The following is a 23,977-nucleotide window of genomic DNA, read 5'->3' as shown; positions in this document are numbered from 1 at the left end:
TTACATTAAGTTCATCTTCAGAAATATATAACATATATATATACTTACTATATTAGGCAACTAGCACCATACATTTGCAAGCTACAAAATGTCTAAAACTAATATGTTAAAAAAAAATAAAGTAATGATAATAAAATAAAAAAATCAAAGCAAAATTAATAAGTAATAAACATCACATCAGCCAATCAGAAAAATCCTATTTTTGACATTCAATCATTAAACTTGACAGTTGGTCTTGATACTTTATATTAATGTGTTCGATCAATGGTTGGCCTATAGTTACCAGAGTGCTTAAAAAAAGCACTTGGTACTTCCTGTTGTTTTCTTTATTGAAGTTACTTCAATTTTAGTATTAATTAGTATTAAAGAGATTAGTATTAACTGTAGTTTGGTACTCTAGGCACTCTGAGGATGTACACAGTTGTCAGGGTTGCATATATATATATTATTATTACGGGCAACTCCAAGGAGTCCTTAGACTCATCGAGGGAGGCCCTAAACATCATGTCAAGAACAACTATTCAGCTTCCACACAGTATCTATCATACTTTGCCTTGAACTCATTTACAGTCATGGTATCCACAACAGACTCTGGCAACTTATGCCACTTATTCACCACTCTCCAAGTAAAAAACCTAGTTCTAACATCTTTGCTAACCACACTCTTGCCCAGTTCCCATGGATGGCCCCTAGTCCTCCATCAGTTCTGAAAAATATCATCTGAATTAATCTTACAGAAACCCTTCAGTAATTTGAATGTCTCAATCATATCACCCCTTTTCTGCCTATCAACCAATTTCTGCAACCCACAAATCTCTTCAACCTGTTCTCATAAGGTTCATTCCATAGACCTGCTATCATCTTGGTCACTTGCCTCTGGATCTTCTCTACCTCCTCCCCATCAAGAAGAAACCCTGGCACCCAGATCTGGGCACAGTAGTCAAGATGGGGTCTTATCAAGGCTCGATAACTTGCTTGTCTCTGCTCATCAAGGTATTCTTCAGTAACCAAGTGATTTGATGAGCTGATTTAGCTCATCAAATGAGTTAACTCTCTGTCCTCTTCCACTCTTGAGTCAAGAGTGGAAGAGGACAGAGAGGTGTACAAAGAGAGAAAGCAAGAAGCCAAGAGAGTTGTGGCACAGGTGAAGGCCATGGCATATCAAGATCTGTATGATCAATTAGAAACAAAGGAAGGACAGAGAAAAATTTACCAACTAGCGAAATGTAGAAATAAAGCAGCTAAGGACATCTTACATGTGAGGCAGATCAAAGATGCTGAAGGAAGAGTATTATGGAGGGATGTGGACATAAGAAACAGATGGAAAATATACTTTGAGGGACTTCTGAATGAGGAAAATGCAAGGACTCACAGAGGAGATGGGCAGCATTCTGAGGGGATGGTGCAGAACATCAGTAGAATGGAAGTGACGGAGGCCATGAAGAGGATGAGGAATGGAAAAGCGGTGGGCCCCGACAGAATTCCAGTGGAGACATGGAAGGCACTGGAGGAAGAGGGAATTGACCTGCTGTGGGACCTGTTCATGAAAGTTTGCCAACAGGAAAATATACCCGAGGAATGGAGGGAGAGTACTCTTGTTCCCATCTACAAGGGTAAAGGGGATGCACAAGACTGTAAAAATTACAGAGGAATAAAGTTGATGTCCCACACAATGAAGATCCTAGAAAGGGTTCTTGATGGTAGATTGAGGGAGGAGGTGGAGATTGCAAAGGAACAATTTGGCTTCATGCCTGGTAGATCAACAACAGATGCTATCTTTGGGTTACGACAGATGATGGAAAAATATCGAGAGAAACAACGGGAGCTACATCTGGCATTTATTGATCTGGAGAAAGCACACAATAGAGTGCCAAGGCAAGAAGTCTGGAGGTGTCTGAGGGAGAAGAAGGTGCCGGAGAAATATGTCAGGTTGGTGCAGGAAATGTACAGAAATGTGAAGACAAGTGTTCGGACCTGTTTGGGACAGACAGAAAGTTTTCAAGTAACAGTTGGCTTGCATCAAGGGTCAGCATTAAGTCCGTTTCTGTTTAATATTGTGATGGAGGTGGTAACAGAGGAGGTGAGAGAAGATGCACCTTGGACAATGTTGTATGCAGATGACATCTTGCTGTGTGTAGATACAAGAGAAGAAGCGGAAACTAAACTGGAAAGATGGAGAAAAGTACTGGAAGAGAGAGGTATGAGACTGAGCAGAAGTAAGACAGAGTATATGTGTTGCGCAGTGGGCGGTGGCCAGGAGACAGACCTGGAGCTGGAAGGAAATGTCATCAGGAAGGTGAGAGACTTTAGATACTTAGGTTCGACAGTGGAAGAAGATGGAGGAGGTGAGAAGGAAGTGGGATGCAGGATACAAGCAGGTTGGAGGAACTGGAGGGAGATGGCTGGAGTGTTATGTGATAAGAGGGTGCCGATCAATCTGAAAGGCAAAATTTATAGGACAGTAGTGAGGCCAGCTATGACATATGCTATAGAAACTGTGGCCCTGAGGAAAAATAACATCAGCAGGATGGAAGTAGCAGAGATGAGAATGCTTAGGTGGATGTGCGGTGTGACCAGAAAGGATCATCTGAGAAATGACTATGTCAGGGGAACAGTGAAAGTTACGAACTTAGGAGCGAAAATACAGGAGGCAAGGTTGAGATGGTTTGGTCATGTGATGAGGAGGGAGGACGAATATGTGGGAAGAAGGGTCATGCAGATGGATGTGCAAGGAAGGCGGAAGCGTGGGCGGCCAAAGAAGAGATGGAGGGAGCTGGTAGGAGAGGACTTGAAGATGAAGAACTTGGATGTGGTGACAGCCCAAGACAGGAAGGTGTGGAGGAGACTCATAACAAACAGTGACCCCACTTAAGTGGGAGAAGCTGCAGAAGAAGAAGAAGATTTAGCCACTTTTGCAATGTGCCCCCCCCCCCAAACTTCAACTCCCTATCCACCAACAGTCCCAAATCCCTGGCCTCGTCAATCTCCTGGAGTACATTTCTGCCAATGTGGTATACTGCTGCTAATCTTTTCACTCCAAAATGCATAACCTTACACTTTGCCACATTAAATTGACATCCATCCTTCTTAGCCCAGTCCTCAAATCTATCCAAATCATCCTGCAAAATTTTGACATCATGTGCATTCACTATTGCTCTACCCAACTTTGTATCATCAGCAAACAAATGAATAGTTCCTCTCAGGTCCAAGAAGAGAACCCTGCGGTACACCACTAGTCACAGGCCGTCTTTTGGACTCTACTCCTGAATAAACTATTCTCTGATATCTCTCCATCAACCACCCTCCTATCCCTCTCATCAAACTTATATCCATCCCCATATGCTGCAGTTACTGATTATAATTCCATGTCAAAGGCCTTAGCAAGGTCCAACAGTATCACTGTAAACCCACTACCCTTATCCAGTTCAGCCGTCACTGTGTTATAAAACGTGAGCAAGTTACTGAGGCATGATCTACCCTTCATAAAATCATGCTCTATCCCGCCATACAGTATCCCATTATCATCTATCCATTCCTGTATTTTTGACTAATTTCTCCAAAAACCTTGACAACGACTCCTGATATGCTGATCGGTCGGTAATTTGCAACGGCAGTCTTGGAACCTCCTTTATGCAGTGGTACTATTTCCCCCTCTTTCCACCGCCTCAGGACTAATCCAGACCCGAGACTCAAATTAAACAAAATGGTCAAGGGCATTGACAATTCTTTTGCCGCTTCATGTAAGACCTGAGCTGGTATATACCATCCAATCCCACAGATATATTCACATTAAGGTTCCATAATATGCTATTCACCTCAATTCCTGTATAAGCTATTGGTTCCTTCATTCCTGCAATATACCTGGATGATATACTCTTCCAAAGTGCTCATTCAGTAATTACACTATATTAACTAATTCAGTTACCTCCCTGCCATCGGCTTTCCTTAAAATTATTCTGCCGTATACATTTTTTCTTTTACTTGCAGCATATCGAAAAAACTGTTTGGGATTCTCTTTAGCTTGCGTGGCTAATTTCCTTTCATAATCTGCTTTTGCTTTTCTTACCACACTCGTTACCCTTCTGGCCTGTGCTTTATACTGTTCGTGTGCCTGCAGGTCACCTTTCTCCTTAAATTCCCTCCACAGTTGTTCCTTTTTTGCAGCTCAAGCTTAATTCATCCCTTTAACCCCTACTTGATTTACTATCCAGACTCTAGGTATACAGTCGGACGTTACCTCCTTCAAACACTCCTTTACCATTTCCCATGCGCTATCAACCTCCAGCCCTTGCAGTTTTACATGCCATGGCACTGAACCAAGCAATCTCCTAAGCTTGTCATACTTACCAGCCCAGTAATTCCACATGTACCCTTTCTTAATTGAAAATTCCACATATTTAGCCACCTCCCAGGTCAGGACCTTATGATCACTCTCACCAATTGGTGGCAACGTGGTCATATTCATTACATTCAAATTCTCAGATGCCATTACTAGGTCAAGCACTCACAAACCCCCTAGTATATTCCATTACATGTTGTCTCAGGTATTTATCCCTTAATAACTGCATAAAATCCAATTCCTTCCTCCCATATGTCCTCTCCTCCTTCCAATCAATCTTAACATAGTTGAAATCCCCCATAATAATTACACTCCTTCCACTCATTGCATCTATTTGTCCATGCATACTATCTCCACCATCTATTCCATCACCCAGTCTATAGCAGCACCCAACTGTATATTTTGTTCCACTAGTCTCAATCTCACACCAAATAGCCTCAAATGCTCTCTTCACTATCCTGCAGTTCAACTTCAATTTTCCTTGGCTGCAGTTCATCAGCTATCATCAATAACATTCCTCCTCCATTCTTTTCTCTCTGTCCCTCCTGAACACACTATACCTTCACATTTTATCCCACTAGCTATATCATCTTCTGTCAGCCATGTCTCACTAATGCCAATAACCTGTGGCCAGGAAGAGCAAACCAAGGCCAAAAATTTTTCCTTCTTGTTCCTAATACTCCTGGCATTAGTATACATGAAGTGCAGAAGCCTGTTAGTCCCATCCCTATCTTGATGCCTTATACTAACTAACTATCCCATTCTGATTTGTGTCCTTCGTACTAGCTCAGGCATATTATACACATTCTTATACTCAACTGCCTCATTGATGTCTGCATATCCACTTCCCTCTAGTTTCCCTGATTCTGCACATCCACTTTCACTTCATTAAGCAACACTTTTTTCAGTCTCCACACATCCAAATCCATTCAGATGCAAACCATCCATCTTGTATAAGTCCTTTCGCCCATCAAACTCATTCCACATATCCACAAACTATATGTTGACCAAAACTTAGAAATTTTGAGACCACTGGTCTTGTTTAAATTTAGTTGTTGCATGAAAGTCTTACATGCCTCTAAATTTTAAATTTAAACTTTCATTTAAATGAAAGAATCCTCTTATCCATGTTACCATTTTCACATCTATCTCCATTTGCTCCAATTTATGTAATAAAGTTATCTTATCTTGTCAAATACTTTTGAAAATTCCAGTCGTATCATAGATAATTCCTTTGATTCAACTGCCACTTTATCATGGTAAGTGAGCTTCTATAATAAAGCGATATATAATAATATACCACTTATATAATAATAAACAGCATTGGGTGACAGATAATCAGAGATATCAGTCATCCAATGTGGTTGCAGCTCATGGTTTTCCTTCACTGTATCTCCAAAATGCTGTTTTTTGACTGGTGGAATTGGTTCCAGTCTGTGAACAAACCAAAGAATGACTCATATGCAACCATTTGGTTATCTCTGCCTGGTCTCATGATGGCTCACCACCCAAATTCATTAGTTAAACGATATCTTGCAGTAATATCTGATAATTTTGCTATTACAAAACATCCTATTCTCACTCCTGACATGAAATGAAAGAACACTCTAAATGCCTGGTTTTATGCCATGGCTGCTCATTTGCACATACTGCTGATAATGCCATTCATATGTATATGATAACAAGATTTAGATTCACTTTTTTACATACTGTATTAATGCACCTGACTTTCATATGTCCTTCCCCTCAAGTTATTGTGATTTTTCTCTGTTCCTAACTTACAGAAACCAGCGTATTTTAATAATATGATGGCACACCATTTTGTTACTTGTATACAGAAAATATGACATGCATTGATTGAGCTCTCAGTATTTCCATGGATCTGGCTCTCACTGATGAGACCTAAATAAAGGTTGAGAACTGCATTATGGGAAGGGTTTGCCTCTTCCCATAATGCATAGCAATATACAGCCATCCCTCGACTTACAATGGGGTTCCGATCCATCATGCTGGACTTAAGTTGGTTCGAACGTAAGTCGATACATTAAATCAACTGAGTTATAGGGGTTAGGGACTTAACAGTAATAAGTATAATGTCATTTTCAAACCTTATTATAAAATTGTACTGTGCGCTACTGCCACTATAAAACAGCAGAATAATCACCAAATCTTTCTCCACAAACACATCTTCATTACTTTCCCTATATGAACCTCCCCTTCACATAGGGAAGGTAATGAAGGGGGCACTTTCTATGAGTTGAACTATGTCGTCATCATTCACTTTGAGTTGTTTGCTAGGCCCACTATTTCTTCACTCAATTTACAAAGGTCTTCATTTTTTCAAAACTTCCAAGCCTTTTTTTTTTGTCTCTTTCCATATGCCACTCATACATTGAGAGATCACTTCGTCCCAGACTACAGCAATATTTTTAATAGCATGATAAATATTGAATGCTTTCCACATTTGCATGAGAGTCTGGTGGTTTCCTTCAGTGGCAGAAATGGCTTGCAAAAAAGTTCTCCTTAGATAATAAGCCATTCACACTAAGTAATCCCTGATCAATCGGTTGGATCAATGAAGTAGTGTTTGGAGGGAGAAACATGACCTTGAACTTGAAGATCACCGATATAAGAAGGATGACCTGGAGCATTATCTAGAATTAATAAAATTTTAAACTCAACATTTTCTTTCACACAATAGCTTTCCATTTCACTTGCATAGCGGTTGATTAAGGCATCAGCAAACAATTTTTGGTCGTCCATGACTTCTTACATCTCCGCTGATGAACTGGAAGAGTATGCTTGCCAATGTTTTTGAAGGCTCGTGGATTCTCATTGTGCCACATCACAAATGCTTTCAGTTTATATCCAGCCACATTACCACTAACAGAATCATAACATGGTCTTTAAGAGCTCTGAAACCAGGCATAGATTTTAGCTTTTTGCAGATGAATTGCTCGCTCAGGCATTTTTTTTTTTTTTTTCCCTGAAACAAGGAGGTCTCATCCATATTAAATATTTGCTGTGGCAAATAATTTTCCTCTGTAATAATTTTATCCAATTTCTCCACAAATTCCTTGGCAGCCTTCTCATCGGCACTTGCAGATTCACCATACATTTTCACATTATGCAGTGCAAAACGGTGCTTGAATCTCATGAACCAACCGGAAGAAGCGCTGAATTCGTACTCATAATTGGACCCTGCTTTCTCCTTCAACATGTTGAAGAGACTTACTGCCTTAGCGGTTATGGTACTAGTGTTAAGGGGTATACGCTTTTGATTCAGGTCCTCTATTCATGATGCAAGTAGCTTTTCCATATCACCAATAGGACCTTGTTGTTGCTTCGTCACTATCGTTGAACTTGCAACTTCATTTCAAGATCAATTGCTCGCCTCTTTTTCGGTGATTCTTCACTAGGTTTTTTAATTGGGTGTGTAGGGGCCATGTTGCACAAAATATTTAATGATAAATAAAAAATAACATCTTTTTCAAACACAAAATCAACTAAGGAACCGTTGAAGCCAAGTGCTGACCCCCGAGGGAGGTTGTCGCTAAATGCTCTGTTGCCATTGCATTGTTGCTAAACAGAAATCTTTTTACTTGACGCTCGCTTCCTTCTTGTTCGAAAGTATAGTCGAAAATTTTATTTATTCCCTTATAGGATCACGGACGTAACTCGAACGGACGTAAGTCGAGGGATGACTATATCCAAAAGGAGTGCTGTGCATTGTGGGATACTAAAGCCATTTGATGCAAAGTCAACAGCCTCTATATACAAGACGGATGACCTGGATGAGGAAACTTAAGGTGCAAACTTTTCTTTGCTCATGCTCAGTTAAAGAATTAAAACAAGAATATAATTTCTTATTAAGCATAATTTATTTCTACTTTTTTGTTTGCAATCATAAGCAATGCTTTATCCCATCTTTTTTCCAATCAAATGCTTTTCCTCATCCTGTTTTCTCTATCCTCCTTGAAAATACTATACCCTTTATATTTTATCCATATATCAACTTCTGTGAATACAATTTTACTAATGCCTATAACTTTCATAGGCAGTTTGAACTAACCAATACTGAAAACTCCTCTCCTTTATTCCTCTTGTTTCTGGTATTAGTATATAGAAACTGCAGTAGCCACTTGGGCCAACAACTACCAAAAAAAAAAAAAATGCTCATTCAGATTTGGGAGCAGAAAAACCTCCTGGTTTTTCTGCTTCCAAATGAATGAGCATTTTTTTTTTTTTGCTCACTCACACTTATTTGCTACAAGAGTGCTGAACACTGCCTCCCCCCCCCCCACCACCAGCTCTCATTTCCTGTTTTGCATTTCTTTGAGATACCTTATTGCAAATCTATTCAAATGCAATTCACCAATCATATATATGTCCTTCCATCAAATTTACTCAGATAGACAGATACACTGCCAACTATCATTACACATCTATCAGAGTGAATTCAATAGATGGAAAGACTATCAAATTAAGATGAATCATTATGCATCGCCCTATCTGTGCAATCATTGTCTTCTAATCAATTTGCTTTTATCATACCATGGCAGGAGATTTAATCTTCATTCTTTCTCATCTCTTTCAATAACTCTTTCATATCTTTTTGCATACCATAAATGAGCATCTTACAAATGCTTCCTACCTGGCAAAACATCAAAAAATTTGATAGACCTGGCAGTATATCAAAACTTTTGCTTTTGATAAACTACCACAACACAAGCTGTTAAATAAACTGAAATGGATAATAGACAAGTGAGCTGGATAGGTGAATAGCTATTAGATAGGTATTAGAAATCTGTGATATGGGGGTGCAGTATCCCAAAAGAGGAAAGTCACTTGTGTTCTGCAGGAGTCTGTATTGTGCCATTTTTGTTCAGTTTGTATGTTAATGATATTGGGATGGGTTTAACTTATGATATGCAGAGTCAAGCAGATGTTACAGCCTTACATAGGGACTTGAATAGATGGTATGAATGGGCAGTTATGAATAGGGAGTGGTGGTGATAGTAGACAAGCAGCTGAAATTCAGGGATCATATTGCACAAGTTGTGAAGTAGTTACATTGGATAATTGCAATGATGCAGAGGACCTTAATGTGCAGAAATAAAGAGGTTATGTTCCATTGTATAAAGCCTTGATTAGGCCTCATATGAATTATTGTGCAAAGATATGGTCACTAGGTTTTGAAAGTAATGAAGGTATGCTAGAAAGGGTCCAGAGAAGATTCAGAAAGGTGGTAAGTGGTCTTTGGAATGTGGAGTATGAAGACAGATTGAAAGAATGTAAATTGCAAAACCTCATGAGACATAAGTTAGTGAAGGGTTGTTACCAGGCTAACGTAACATGATATTGGGATGTTACGTTATGGGAGAGGTGGTAGAACAAGAGGCTGCCCCCCCCCCCCGGAAACTGTATAAGGAGTGTGTGAGCAGAGGATTCTTTATATGGAGAGTGGTTGATGAGTGGAATGCATTCCCTGAGTGTGTTGTGAATGTAGATACACTGAATTAGTTAAAGCATAGTTGGATGGGCTTTGTGTGTGATAATGGGTACCTCCCATGAAGAGTCTCTGACTCCATGGAGATTAGCTGTTACTACTAATAATAATCATATCGCCTTGTGAATGTTTCTTATCTACTAAAATATTCAATTCTTTCACTTTCCCTCTTTGCATTTTAATATCCTTAATGTCTGCACAATTTGTCATGTGCATATCAAGTATTCATACACTCTTTCCTTTTTTTTTTCTTCTTTCATACTCTACCCTTCTCTTTCCTTGTAACTCTTTTTTCTCTTTCTTCCTTTGCTGTACTACTTACCAAATGTTTCTTCAGTCACTCTGTTCTTGAAGCATCAATCAAAACAAAACATCAGTTAATCACAACTATACTGTATATCTATAATAAGCAAAGTTGAAAGAAAAAAAATGTAAATATACATATGTATGTGAAGATTATAATGAAAGAGATCTTTTAATGCCTGGGCTTCAGGAATATCACTGCAAACTGTCATTTTCTATTGGAAAAAATAATTTCATCAGTCACTGCAATTAATATTTTGTGATAATGTAACTGGTACTAAATAAGATTCTCTGTACTCTTAGCAGAAATGATTATCATTATTTTTGTAGTAAATTCAGACTATCGTTCCAGAATATAAAGGAGTCCAGTAAAACTCTCTCTCTCTCTACTTGAATCAGAAGAATATTTTTCATGTATAATACAAGATACAATGTTTACATAATAACTCACCATCAGTAGTATTATCCCAAAAACACGAAGTTGCAGTATGTAGGCCTGCACCAGTTTTCTGCATTATTATGCATGTTACTAAAAAAATGAATATTAAGTAAAAGGTCTTGAATTTTTAATTTTAAAAGAAATATATTAGATATTATTTTTATTTTATATACTTAAGAATTATTTAAAATTTATATATTTTAATAAACATATATTAAAATTACCATGAAGTTATAATATTAAATGATATCCGTTTTGTATAACTGACTTGGTTTTTTTTTTTCCAGTTTCTGATTGAGATCACAGTTGAAGTGTTTTTATAATCAAAATAATACATATATGACCACGTGTACAATTATGCTAGTTACAGTGGTTCAATACATCATTCAATCAGCAAGAATGATTGATACTTGTTGAACGAATGAAGAAAAGAGTGATTTGAAGAGTTTGGAAAGTGAATGAGACAACAAATGAAATTAAAAAGTGAAATATTTGGGACCTAAGAAGAATGAAAGAAGAAAGTATATTTTTAGCATTCCCTGAACGAGGCACTAAAATTTCAAGATGAATCAAAGTGATTCATCTTGAAAATATGTTTAATGATTAACCCCTTAATGCACCAATTAAAAATCAGAAAGAGGTCATTTTTCTGACAATTTCCTTTGGGCGAGGGTGATTTGTAGATTTGGAAAAGACATATGACAAGGTGCCAAGAGAAAAGCTGCTGAAAATTTTAGTTATATGGTGTAAATGAGACTTTTTATCGAGCAATACACAGCCTCTATTTGAGTTGTACATCAGCGATTAGAATTGAAAGAGGTACAGGAAGACATGTTTGATGTTAAATCAGGTGTGAGACAAAAATAACATTATCTCCGCTGTTATTCAACATCTATAATGTGATCCATACAGATACTGAATAACAGTGGAAAGTGGTGCTACAACTGATATCAAAATAAAATTGGAAATATTAATCTCAGATGTTCACTATATGCAGATGATGTTATACTTCTGTACAAGTCTGCAGGATTCACAGTATACTGAATAACTGCTATAATAAATTTGGTATAAAAATCAACAATAAAAGGACAAAGCTAATAAAAATAGGCAGGAACATTGAAAACATCAACTGCATCCTGAATGGAGCACTTATGCAACAATTAAAACATTTCAGCTATTTAGACACAATTTTAGTAATGACAATTTAAATATAGAAATAGATAACAGAATAAGCAAAGCTGGTATGGTAGGGAGCCAGCTGAAAATATTTATATGGAATAACAGAGAAATTATTCAAAACGCTAAACTAGCTATATATAAGCCAGTGTTCAAAACCAATTTTATCATGTGGATCTGAGAACTGGTTAAAAATAAAACACTTGATCAAAGACTAGAGACTAGATATGAGAATTCTGAGAAAGATTGCAGGAGTGAGCAGATGGCCGTGGCTATTAAGAATGAGAATATTAGGAAAGAACTTGACACTGTTAGCATTCAGTGACATTTAAGTGACCATATCACCTGAGATTAGCAATTGATCTCAGATTAACAAAAGAAGTGTTCTTTGCAAGGATGGAAGAAAAGACTCAGAGGAAGACCAAGATCCAGGTGCATTGAGGTAGTAAGAATTCCTTAGAAGGCAGAAATATAAGATCTGATAATACTGGAGTCTTGACAGACAACCAATTAATCTGCAAGAAAACTGCTTATAAGAAGTTAGTAATGTATATCATTTTTATGTAGTACTATCATAATTTGAATTTACCATTTTATTCAATATCTTACCAAGACTGTTTGCATGTTGTGCTTGTGCTGGATCATTTACTTTTGTGATGGCAATGACAAATAAGTTATGCCAAGAATCCAGAAACTCTTCCTCATTAAGTACTCTGTGGATTATAATAAGAGATGGAGATCCAGAGAAGATGGTAGATATTTTATCATCCCATAATGGATGTCATCAGGCCTACTGAACTGGCATAAGAGAGTAACAGAGTCCTTTTTAATCCTCTTTAATGAATGGCTGATTCTATAGCTCTAGAAAATTTGCAGAAAACTTTAGCTGCTGCTGCTTCCCTTGATGTTCTTTCAATATTAAAAATTCAAGAGGATATGAAGCCACTGCTGGGATTCTAGCAAAATTATCTCCCAAAATTTCTGCAATGGCTTTGAGTTCAGAAAGAACACATTCACTATGTTCCAAATAGTCAAATGGTGTGTTCTATATCTACCGTTCATTTTCTGGATTTTATCCTATACAATTTTTGCATTGGTTATTTCATTAACAGATGACTGTAAATGTAAATTGGATCCAAGATTGTTTTTGAGTCTAATGCAACTGGCCTAGCTATGAGATCTGAGGTGTAGAAAGTGTAAATGCAAGCAAGCAAAGTTTACACAAGAAGTATCTTCACAAGTAGGCTACTTGTATATAGAGACTGATGACTTCAAATTGATTGTCTTAATATCCCAAAATGCAAAACATACCATCCATTTGGAAGTGTATAATACTGTTAGATAGTCCTTCCATAGTAGTAATAGTACATCCTGTCTTTTGATCCGCCATCTTGTTTTAACGTTGTTCTAAGGTTAATTAATTGTATGTTGATTACCAATCCAAATATAGGGAAATTTCTATTATACTGCACCACCCTATATTCAGATTAGTCTATGCAAAATAGTGGAATCAAGTATCAATTAACTTTAGCAGTCTAATTTTTATATATAGGCCGAGTTTAACTTCAATATTTAAGGTTCCCGCTAGGTCTGATAATTTTATGAACGGTGCAGTGAAAAAGAATCAAGCTAACAACAAATTGAAATCAATAAAAAAAAAAAACATTTAATGCAGGGTTATATAATATAAACATAAACATACTTTGGATACAAGATAATGCAAAAATAACTCTGTTCAACAACTCATAATATTCACTCAACTCTTGGTATCAAACATTGAGTCTTTAAAATCTGATTTCTCCCTAACAAACAAAGATAGTTCTAAAGTTCAATATTACTGAAATTCACAGCAAATATTTTAACAATTGTATTCTCTAATTATCCTTTAGTCAGAAATCACATAGTTCAGTCAAGAGGTAGTTATCACTTTAAGGGGGAAAGACTATTAATCTTCTAGCTTCGGTTGAATTTATTGAATTTCAGCATAAGCACCACAGTTAATATTAGGATTTAACAGGAGGAGTTAATTCTTATAACTTCACTCTAAAATGCTATAAAGTACAACTGTTCTTACTGGAATAAATCCTTGAACATATTATTCATTGATGCACACTTATAACCTTAGTTAACTATCACACTGGAGCTACACATTTCAAAAGTAATCTTCTTTAAAATAACTTAATCATTAATCTCAGCACATCACAAATGTAGACACACTTGCACTAGAAAATTCACTTATTTCTCATATACTACTTTGCATTAGAATCAGCCTTCCACTAATCTTCCTTGGAAGCTCTGGATTTCAACATTAACTTGTTCCATAATACAGAATTCCATATCAATATTCTGAGTAGTCAATTTATATCTCGATCCTTCGTGATCTAATTACAGCATTTAATTCCAATTACTACAGCCTCTTACTTAACTCCGTGCTGTTAATAAATAATTTCCCCATCTGTATCGTACTGTTCTAAGTGCCGTTACTATGCTGAGTGTACCAACTGCACTCAGTCCCTAGTTCCCCAGTTCTAGTGCTGACTGCTCGACTCTCCTGTTTTTTCTGGCGTTCCGATTATATACCTTCACTCCTTTTTCCCGCCAAAACTTGTTCTCACCGTCTAGCTTATATCAATTCCATCCCACATCCATATTTCACGTGCTACCACACTCGCGCTTTTTACTTTTAACTCCATCTCCATGACAACAATTAGAGCAGTACATAAGCATAACATAACATTTTACCTTTACATACAGAAATAAAATAAAAGGATATTTTTCAATTCAAATAATATACAATTAAATATGATGAACACAAATTCTTCTGCTATATATATAGGAATAAATAAAATAATCTGAATGTTATTTTTATACAGAGTTCTTTTAATTATTTATACATATCTTAGATTAAATAATTAAATAAAAAAAAAACTCAAAGATAATTATATGAATAATAGTTTATAACAAGAGATTTACATTAAATAACATCTACAAATGTAGTCTTTGATATGGTGGATTCTGACGGGAGTATTAATAATTTTAATTTCTCTTCATTCAGAATCTAACAATACTATGCCTTAATTATGGGAAATATCATTACCCAGACCATAATAAAATTAGTTTAATCCTTTATCCAAGTGTGAGGCCCATCCTTTAATGCATAACATTAGACATATCCGCAAGGAGATGTGTTTTGCATTATAGGAGATACTGAGTTAGGAGTGTTGGTAGCTTTCTCCACCTTTACAACGAGTTGCCCTGGTGTTGTATCACTTTACCCTAGTCCTGAAGTTACTTCAGGCGCAAACTTTGTTTGCTCACACTTGGATAAAGGATTAAACTAATTTTATTATACTCTAACCAAGTGAAAAAATAAACTTTCAACATCTTTCTCTAAATCCAGAGTAATTTATTAAAAAAGGGTGGCACACCATTTGACAACTCCTATAGGTAGAGATGACCTGCTAATGCTTCTGCCTGGTATTTCCACTAGGGCCTGGCTCCCACTGAAGAGACCTCAATAAAGGTCGAAACTAGTCTGGGTAGTGGCCCGTCCTTTAATGCATAACATTAGACATATCTGCAAGGAGATGTGTTTTGCATTATAGGAGATACAGAGTTAGGAGTGTTGGTAGCTTTCTCCACCTTTACAACGAGTTGCCCTGGTGTTGTATCACTTTACCCTAGTCCTGAAGTTACTTCAGGCGCAAACTTTGTTTGCTCACACTTGGATAAAGGATTAAACTAATTTTATTATACTCTAACCAAGTGAAAAAATAAACTTTCATTACCCAGACCAGTCTTGATCTCATCAGTGGAAGCTATACCCAGAAGACATACCAAGGTTGAATTAATGCAGAAATTGTATATTTCCCATATACAAGAGGTAAAAAGGTATATCATCTTATTACTTAAGTACTCTGAATTACAGAGAGAAAGTTTTTTCATTTGGTTACAAAATACATTAAACTTGCCAAGAAATTATATTCTTGATTAATCCTTTATCCAAGTGTAAGCAAACAAAGTTTGCACTTAAAGTACAAGGATGGGCTGATAAGTTCTCAGCCTCGACCATAGATGGCAAGACTATCAGCAAGATTTTTTTTTCAAAGATGGTACATCTGTCGTAAGCATTCATGTGAAATTGCAAGTCATTCTATCAAGTAGTTTGTTTTATATGGCTGTCTGAAGCAAAAGTGTTGTCTGCATCCCTTGAAATGGATAAAATTGAGTATCGTGCAGTTATAAAATTCTTTGTAAAAGAAGGTTTAACCCCAAAAGAAATTCATTCGAAGTTCATAATAGATTATGGACACTCGTCTCCTTTGTTTCCAACAATTAAGAAATGGGCTGCCAAGTTTAAACGTGGCCATACCAGCCTTAAAGATGATCCACATGAAGGATGCCCAAAAAGTGTAACACCACCAGAAATCATTGATCAAGTGTACGATATGGTATTGGATGACTGGCGAGTCAAAGTGCATGAAATTGCTGAGACTATAGGCATTTCAAAAGAAAGTGTAGGATATACCAGTATTTTGCATAAAGAATTGCAAATGAAAAAGCTTTGCGCAATATATGTGGCATGCTTACTCACAGCAGATCAAAAATGCACTCTCATGAAAATCTCTGAACAGTGCTTGGAGCATTTTAACAAGAATAAAACTGATTTTGTGCGTCGATTTATTACTATGGATGAGACTGATTCACCATTACTCACCAGAATCCAAACAGCAGTCAAAACAGTGGACAGAAGCCGAACAAAAAATGCATTTGTTCAGCACCAAAGTGTAAAATCTATATCGATTTTACATAGGCCATTAAAATACATATAATTAGAAATGCATGTAACCTGTTTAATGTATAGTAATTTTGTAATATAATGTTAGAATAACTGAATGTAGAACCACAAGCAACTGTAACTAAAAAGCTCAGACAGGATTAGGCTAGTAAACTGAAGGTCAACAACAGTCTTAAAGGTCACAGGCCTATGAGTTTTGTGATAAGGGTGCCACCAGTAAATCCAGGAATTTTTTGGATATGATATAAAAGGCAGAGATTGAGGCTCGAGGGCTCTCTCTTATTTTTGTTCTGGTGGCAAGCTTTTCGAGGACAGGAAGAGTCATGATCCTGCGAGCAGTAGTTTCTGGAGATCATGGGAAGTTCGCTGGCAGTATTACAAAATGTCCTTCCGTGAAATTCTTCGAAGAATGTACCGATCCACATGTGTGCTGATTTAAAGCAGCTGACGAAGTTCCTAACATCGATGTAAAAAAATGCATTAAAGTTATAAGGAAGAAATCTGCAACACGACAACCGTCGGATAGTGCCCGATCACAGCCGTAGCGCACATCAAAAGAAAGGAACCAGCGGAATTCACCCTTAACCTTTTTTGGATTCAGGATTGTACAATGAAATAGTGAGCTTGTGTCGTGATGTTGTTCTCTTGATGTTCGAATCTGCCATCTTGTTAAAAGTCACTTTCATAAAATAAAGGAAAACTAATTGTAAATTGATCACTGATCTAAGGGTAGAGAAATTTCTATTATACTGCGCCACTCTATCCTTAGATAAGTCTATATGAAATAGTAGGATCAATTCAAAATTAGTTAGCAGTCTTTTCATTCATTCAGGCCGAAGTATTTATTTTCTCTCTTTGGGATTCCCGCTAGATTCGAATTTTTGTGAACGGTGCAGTAAAAAGAATTTCAGGCAAATACAACAGTTAGGTTAACAAATAAAGCATTTAATATAGGTCATATAACACTTACATAAATTTTACTTCTAATTTTAAACAATAGAAATAAGTCAAACATTAAGTCAATTACATTAGCACAATCTTCCAAGTTTTCACATACACCTTCTTAGCCTCTGGGTTATAAAGTTTTTACACTTAAATGAATATAATAGAACATCCAATCTAATTAGTTTTCACACATTTTTCAGTCATGCTATAGTTCAAAATATTACAGGATCTAATAGCTGAAAATATCTTTCAAACAATTCCTATCTCCAACTCTCAATCACGAAGGGTTTCCACAGTTAAAGTTAATAATTCACTATGATAGACCTTACCGGAAATGGTTCCTAGAACATCTATTATGTTGTGAGCACTTCTGGAATTTACTTATCACACTTAAAGAATAAAAACACATCTACAAAACTTATCCGCAGTTATACTTAAAGCACTATCAATTATGCTTCAGAATTCTTGACATCAATTACAGGGCACTTCAATTGTCCTATTACCACTCATAAATTAATTAAAACACTGTGAGGTTCTCTTTAGGGCAAATTGGAAATAAGCTGCAATACTAGATCAGCTGGGTTTATTCAGAATTCTTCCTTGAATGTTCAGCTTTTTACTTTATCTGATTGTAGCTTTAATTTTCCTTCTATTATTACTGCTGATTTCACTTTCAGCTAACTATAAAATTCGTTACGTTCTTGCTCACTTATAAAAATTATCCACTTAACTCCTACCCTTAAGAATCTTTTATTTACTTCAACTTCTTTAGTTTATCACCCTGCTTCCTTTCACTTCCAAGTTTCCATCCCAACTCCCTACTTTTTATATATATTTTTTTATTCTCTCTTCAGCCCACGCTCTGTTCCACTCGCACTCGTTTATTTCACGAGTCTCCATGACAACAGACAAACAAACATTCTCGCCAATGTTAGACAAGGCTATACTACTACATTGAGTCATTACATACGTTAAACTTTATACACAAATAGGAATAATTAGAATATTTGCTTTTCAATAAATGCGTAGTTAATATTGCAAATATAAGTTTCTATAATATTGACATAACAATAAATAAAATAGCTTAATAATATTTAATACAGAATCTATTTACCATTAACACATTTCTTTGATTAAATAATTCAATATTTGATATAATTAAGGTAGTTATATGGTATCAAATTATAATTTACGTTATTTACATTAAATAATATTTACAAATGCAGCCTTTGTGATGGAAAATCATGTTGGATTCTGAATCAAATAACATTTATTCTATTTTCTACATAATTAGAATCCAACACTTGTAAGTAAATTGTTTTATATTAATAACCTAGATTGTGTGTACAGATAATAGATGTTGATTCTGTTTAACTAATGGTATGTGTTTGAAGAGGTCAGAAAGCCGAAGGTTAGTTTGAATGTGTAATATAGAATATTGTAATCTTGAATGATGCTTGTGATACATAATGTTTAGAACGTGAATAGTATAATTTTGCCTTTTGTTTTTTAATGAGAGTAAGGTTATGTGTGCTAAAATCCATCCATGTGTTTAATAAGTTGAGTGTAAATAATTTCTTTGTCTAATGCTTTAAGTGAACTGTTTTAATGAATGTGTGGAGAAGTAGACAAGTAATATGTCCTATTTAATTTTGTATATAAATTGTCTTAGCTAGAATAAACATGTCTGATTTTGTTAATAGCTTGCCTGATCTTTGTTAGCCAATGCACTGTCTCATAAAAACAATTTGAACCTGTTTAACCTAAGTAGAGTAACAGCCACGACCGAGTAATTCGGAGTTGCTTGAGATAGAATTGATTTAAGAGTTATTCCATGTGCGTAGCTAAAATATTCTTTTTGTATGTAAAGGAAAGAGAAAATTCTTTTACATGATCCTTAATGGTGCAGTCGTTAACAAAAATAAATCTTTAAGGATTAATACATTCGAATAATAGCAACGTAGATTAAGGATTTGGTCCCAGCCAGAGGTTTTTCCTAAGTCTATGATACTAGCACATGTGAGACTATACTTTATGGCCTTGAAAAGGGGGTGGGGGGTAAAGCTAAGTAGATTACGAAAGGGCTAAAGTTAAATAATAGTATTATACGTGAGTTAAGATTAGAACATTTAGGCATTTTGTATAAGCTCAAGCAACCACGAACATAATGAAGTAAGAGGGGGAAACACATAGAGAAAAGAAGTAACGTAATAAAAAACTAAATATTACAATTGGCATAGTTCGACAAAAATATAAATAACAATCATAAAAGTAACAATTACGAGAAAATTACAAAAGAAGACAAAGTCAGTTCCATCAGCAGGAAAGGTCATGGCATCAGTGTTTTGGGATGCTAAAGACATTTTGTTTATGAATTATCTTGAAAAGGGTAAAACAATAACCTGGGAATATTATTCCGAATCTTATAACCAGACTAGATGAAAAAATTCGTGAGAAAAGACCCGGTTTGCAGAAGAAAAAAATGATCTTTCATCAGGACAATGCACCTATCCACAAAGGTTTTGGCAATGGGAAAATTAAGGGATCTGCACTATGAATTGTTGGAACATCCACCCTATTCCCCAGATTTGGCTCCCTCTGACTTCTATCTCTTCCGAAAAATAAAAATTTTCCTCTCTGGTCAGCGTTTTTCTTTGGATCAAGAGGCGATTGCAGCTGTAGAGGGGTAATTTGCAGATCTCACTGAGAACCGTTACAGGGACGGGATAATGGCGCTGGAATAAATGTATTAGTCTTAAGGGAGATTATGTTGAAAAATAAAAATAATTTTAAAATTATAAATTCGTTTTTTCATTGTTAGGCTGAGAACTTTTCAGACCACCCTCATATCTTCATGACTAGACTATTTGTATATAAAGGCTAATGACTTCACATTAATTGCTTTAGTATCCCATAATGCAAAACACACATCTAATTTTGGATATGTGAATGCTGGCATAAAGAATTAAAGAAGAATATAATTTCTTGGCAAGTTGAATTTATTTTGTAATCAAGTGAAAAACTTATGAGAAATATATGACTTCCACATTAATTCAATCTTGGTATCTCTTCTGGGTCTAAGTCACACTAATCAGACCTCAATAGAGGTGAATCAGTCTAGGTAGTGATCCTTCCCACAATGCACAGCATTATACATATCCAAATGGATGAGTGTTTTGTTATGGGATGCTACAATATTTGATGTGAAGTCATCAGCCTCTATATACAAGTAACCCTGTGAAGATACTTCATGGACAAACTTTGTTTGCTTACATTTGGACCCATTCAAACAGCCACATGGATAAAATATATCAAAAATATATGATTCATATTATGTCTATAATATCCTTTGGATATTAAAGAAAAAAAAAAAATATATCCAAAATATATGATTCATATTATGTCAAGAAATATTATCCTCTGGATATTATATTGACTTCAATGGGCACTTTGCATCAATGTAATTATATATATATATACACATGTCAAGGCTGGTATGGTGGTTAAACAAGAATATAATTTCTTTCAAGTTTAATTTATTGAGATTTGATGTGGTAAGGTATCCACAAAATAAACCTATGCTCTGTCTTGATGTTTTTTGGCTGCTTGCATTCAAGTTTCCACAAAGGCTTTGGATAGAACAAATTTCAAGAAGATGGTTTTGGAATTGCAGTTGTTGCTGCCTAGACAATACGATCTGTTACATGTCACTGCTTCATTGACAGGTTTTTGATTGGCTGCTTCAAGCATTAAATTTTATAAGAAGGGAAAAACAGGAATAGATGAATCCAATACATTCCACATGTAGGAAATCATGTTCCCTGTGTAACTGATTGCTTCCACATACGTTCTCTTTTACATCCCACATGATGTAGAAGAAGAAGAATGGCAGGTGAGCAGACTGTAGCATCTATTGCAGAATATGAGCAGGTAGGCATATGGAAAAAAGTATTGAGTCTATTATTAACAATGGAGAGGTCATTATGGTCAACATATGCTCAATGATACAGCCTCATCCATTCCTAGCAGTACTACCTCACAGTGTTGTGTCCATTAAAGTCACCCTTAAGTATGGACTCGAGCAGCTGCCATATAAAGTTTGATCTGCCATATAAAGTTTGATCTGCAATATCAAGTTCAATCTCTTTTAACTCAGAACCCAGTGATAAATAAATGGAACATAAAGTAATAAGAAATCCCATGGACAGGTGAATGGTTACCCCTTTCAGAGCAGTATTAAACTGTACGGCTGACCACTAGGATAGCAACTCTGCCATGAGCAGGACCATCTCCAGTTCCATCCTTACAGCAGTGAAATGCCTTAAAGTGGGATCCTCACTGAGCTTTAAATATGTTTCCTGAAGACAGAAACAGAACAGTTAATATTTCTACAGAAGAACCTTGATATCATCAATATTTTGGTGGAATTCACAACAGTTCCACTGTAAAAATTTTACATATTCTTTTGGTTTTGTAGACTTCTCTAATTTCTGGGAAGTTGAGGGCTTACCTTTGTCAAGCTCATATATATTTATCTCTTGATTTGGGGAAGTATGGAGAGCCAGTGTCTATCTCTTCCTCTGGGAAAATGTTTAATATATCTGATGTGTCATGATCATTTGACAAGTTTAGTTCACATGTGCCTTTTAGTGAATATCCTTCAAGGATATTCCTGACATAATTTTCTTTGCAAGTGGATTCTCATTGAATGGAATAATTTTTGAAGTTGTTTCAGGAGTAAGTAATAAGTTGTGCAATTGGTGCGCTCCATAGAGAAGCAACTCATGATCATAAAGTTCAGCCATAGCAAAATTATCAGATGGTATAACAGACATACTTGTTTAGGACTTTTTTGATATTTTTTAACTGCCACCTTCTCAGCATAAAGAGTGTTTCAAGAACAGGTGTAATAGTAGTGGCTAACTTCCTTTTAGGGATGTACAACCTAACAGGACAGCTGCAATACCCTGGAGGTTTGGGTATATCAAAATTAAAAACGATGCTTCTGGTTAGTTAATGTGAAACAACCATCCCTACATATTAGGATGCCACATGGAGGAGTAAATGGGGAGGGAGAGAGAGAGAACATATCAGGGAAAAGTATAAGTTGATAAAGGGATCTTATAATATAGGACAAAGCGAGATTTTTGAGCTTATGGGAGAACTTGTGATCATCTATGGAAGATGAGTAAGGATGAAATGTTGGAGGTTGAACTGGAGTATATACAGCAGTGGGAAAGGATTAAAAACACTATTTTAATTCTTCCAATGTTTCATCTCATTCACTGAGACATCTTCAAGGAGTACAAACACATGTAATGAATACATAAAGGCACATAAATACTAAATAAAACGTGGATATAACACTAGAGTCCTATCTAGGTAAGGCATTCTCTATAGGCAATTGTAGGAGGCCTAGGTTATAAATTGGGATTTCTGAAGATTGTTTCCCAAATTTTAGGGAGTTTTTTGCATCCTTATTTATTTCAATTTAGTTGATTTCTGAGGGCAGCTGCAGATTCCAAAAAAAGTCTTTCTTTTCTAAATTCACTGTGATGGAGAATGGTGTTTTTTTCCAGATCCTGAGTGGTATCCAATGCATCGTCACAAAAAATAGTCGATTGACCTATTTTTGTGAACAAGCACAAGAGTAAGGATGTGGCTAAAAAAATGTGAGCCCCAGATTCTTACATGTTGAGTGGAATGGAATACCAGTGGGTGCAACTTCTGTGAATATTTTTAAGAATAGAATAAGTATTTAGATACTGCATAATATCTTAGAGAAGGTAGAGGAGATGAGTGATCTGGGACGTTGGTGGTAAAAGACCTAAAATTTCAGGGACATTTTGCTAAAATTATGAGGACAGCACAGTGCATTATTGCAATGATGTGATGAACATTGGCATGTAGGAGTAGAGATGTTATGATTATGTTAAATAAAGCTTTGATCAAACTGCATATGGATTAATATTCACAGATTTGGTTACTGGGATTTCAAAAGTATAAAGAGATGCTGGAAAGGGTTCAGAGATTATCTACTAAAGTGGTTTCTGGTCCCTGGAATGTAGAATATGAAGGCAGATTTAGGGAATGCAAATTGCAGAATATAGTGGATAGAAGGATGAGGGGGGGGGAGGGAACATGATCAAGCCAAATAAGTTGGTAAGGGCTCATTACTGGATTAAAGTAGATCAGATTTTTCATAGAATGGGTGGAGACCAGAGAAGAACAAGAGGTCATTCCATGTAAAAGGAGGGTATGAGCAAGGGATAAGGAGTAGGTTTTTTGCATGGAGAGTTGTGGGTTGTTAGAATGCAATGCCAGGAAGTGTGGGGACAGTGAATGCATTCAAGTCATGATTAGTTGTGTGTGTGTGATGGAGGACCTCCTGTGATGAGTCACTGACTCCATGCAGGTTTTGTAATATTATTACTATTATAAGATGAATAGAGAAAAAGGGAGGCTATA

General features: G+C 36.0%; 1 protein-coding gene across 1 annotated transcript in view; it reads right to left on the bottom strand.

The window, feature by feature from the left end:
- LOC150096256 (dynein light chain Tctex-type 1-like) overlaps positions 1-23,977 on the bottom strand; it is a 105,282-nt gene that overhangs the window by 8,450 nt on the left and 72,855 nt on the right. The window contains exon 4 of the mRNA XM_090409013.1: positions 10,603-10,680. Within this exon, the coding sequence (XP_090265139.1) occupies positions 10,603-10,680 (78 nt within the window). The remainder of the gene's footprint in view (positions 1-10,602; positions 10,681-23,977) is intronic.

This window comes from Typopeltis vanoorti, chromosome 19, assembly GCF_054136105.1.
Source record: "Typopeltis vanoorti isolate ZY-2024b chromosome 19, IOZ_Tvanoo_1.0, whole genome shotgun sequence".
NCBI lineage: Eukaryota > Metazoa > Arthropoda > Arachnida > Uropygi > Thelyphonidae > Typopeltis > Typopeltis vanoorti.
The sequence above is the reverse complement of the archived record's forward strand: the minus strand, read 5'-3'. Positions and strand labels throughout refer to the sequence as shown.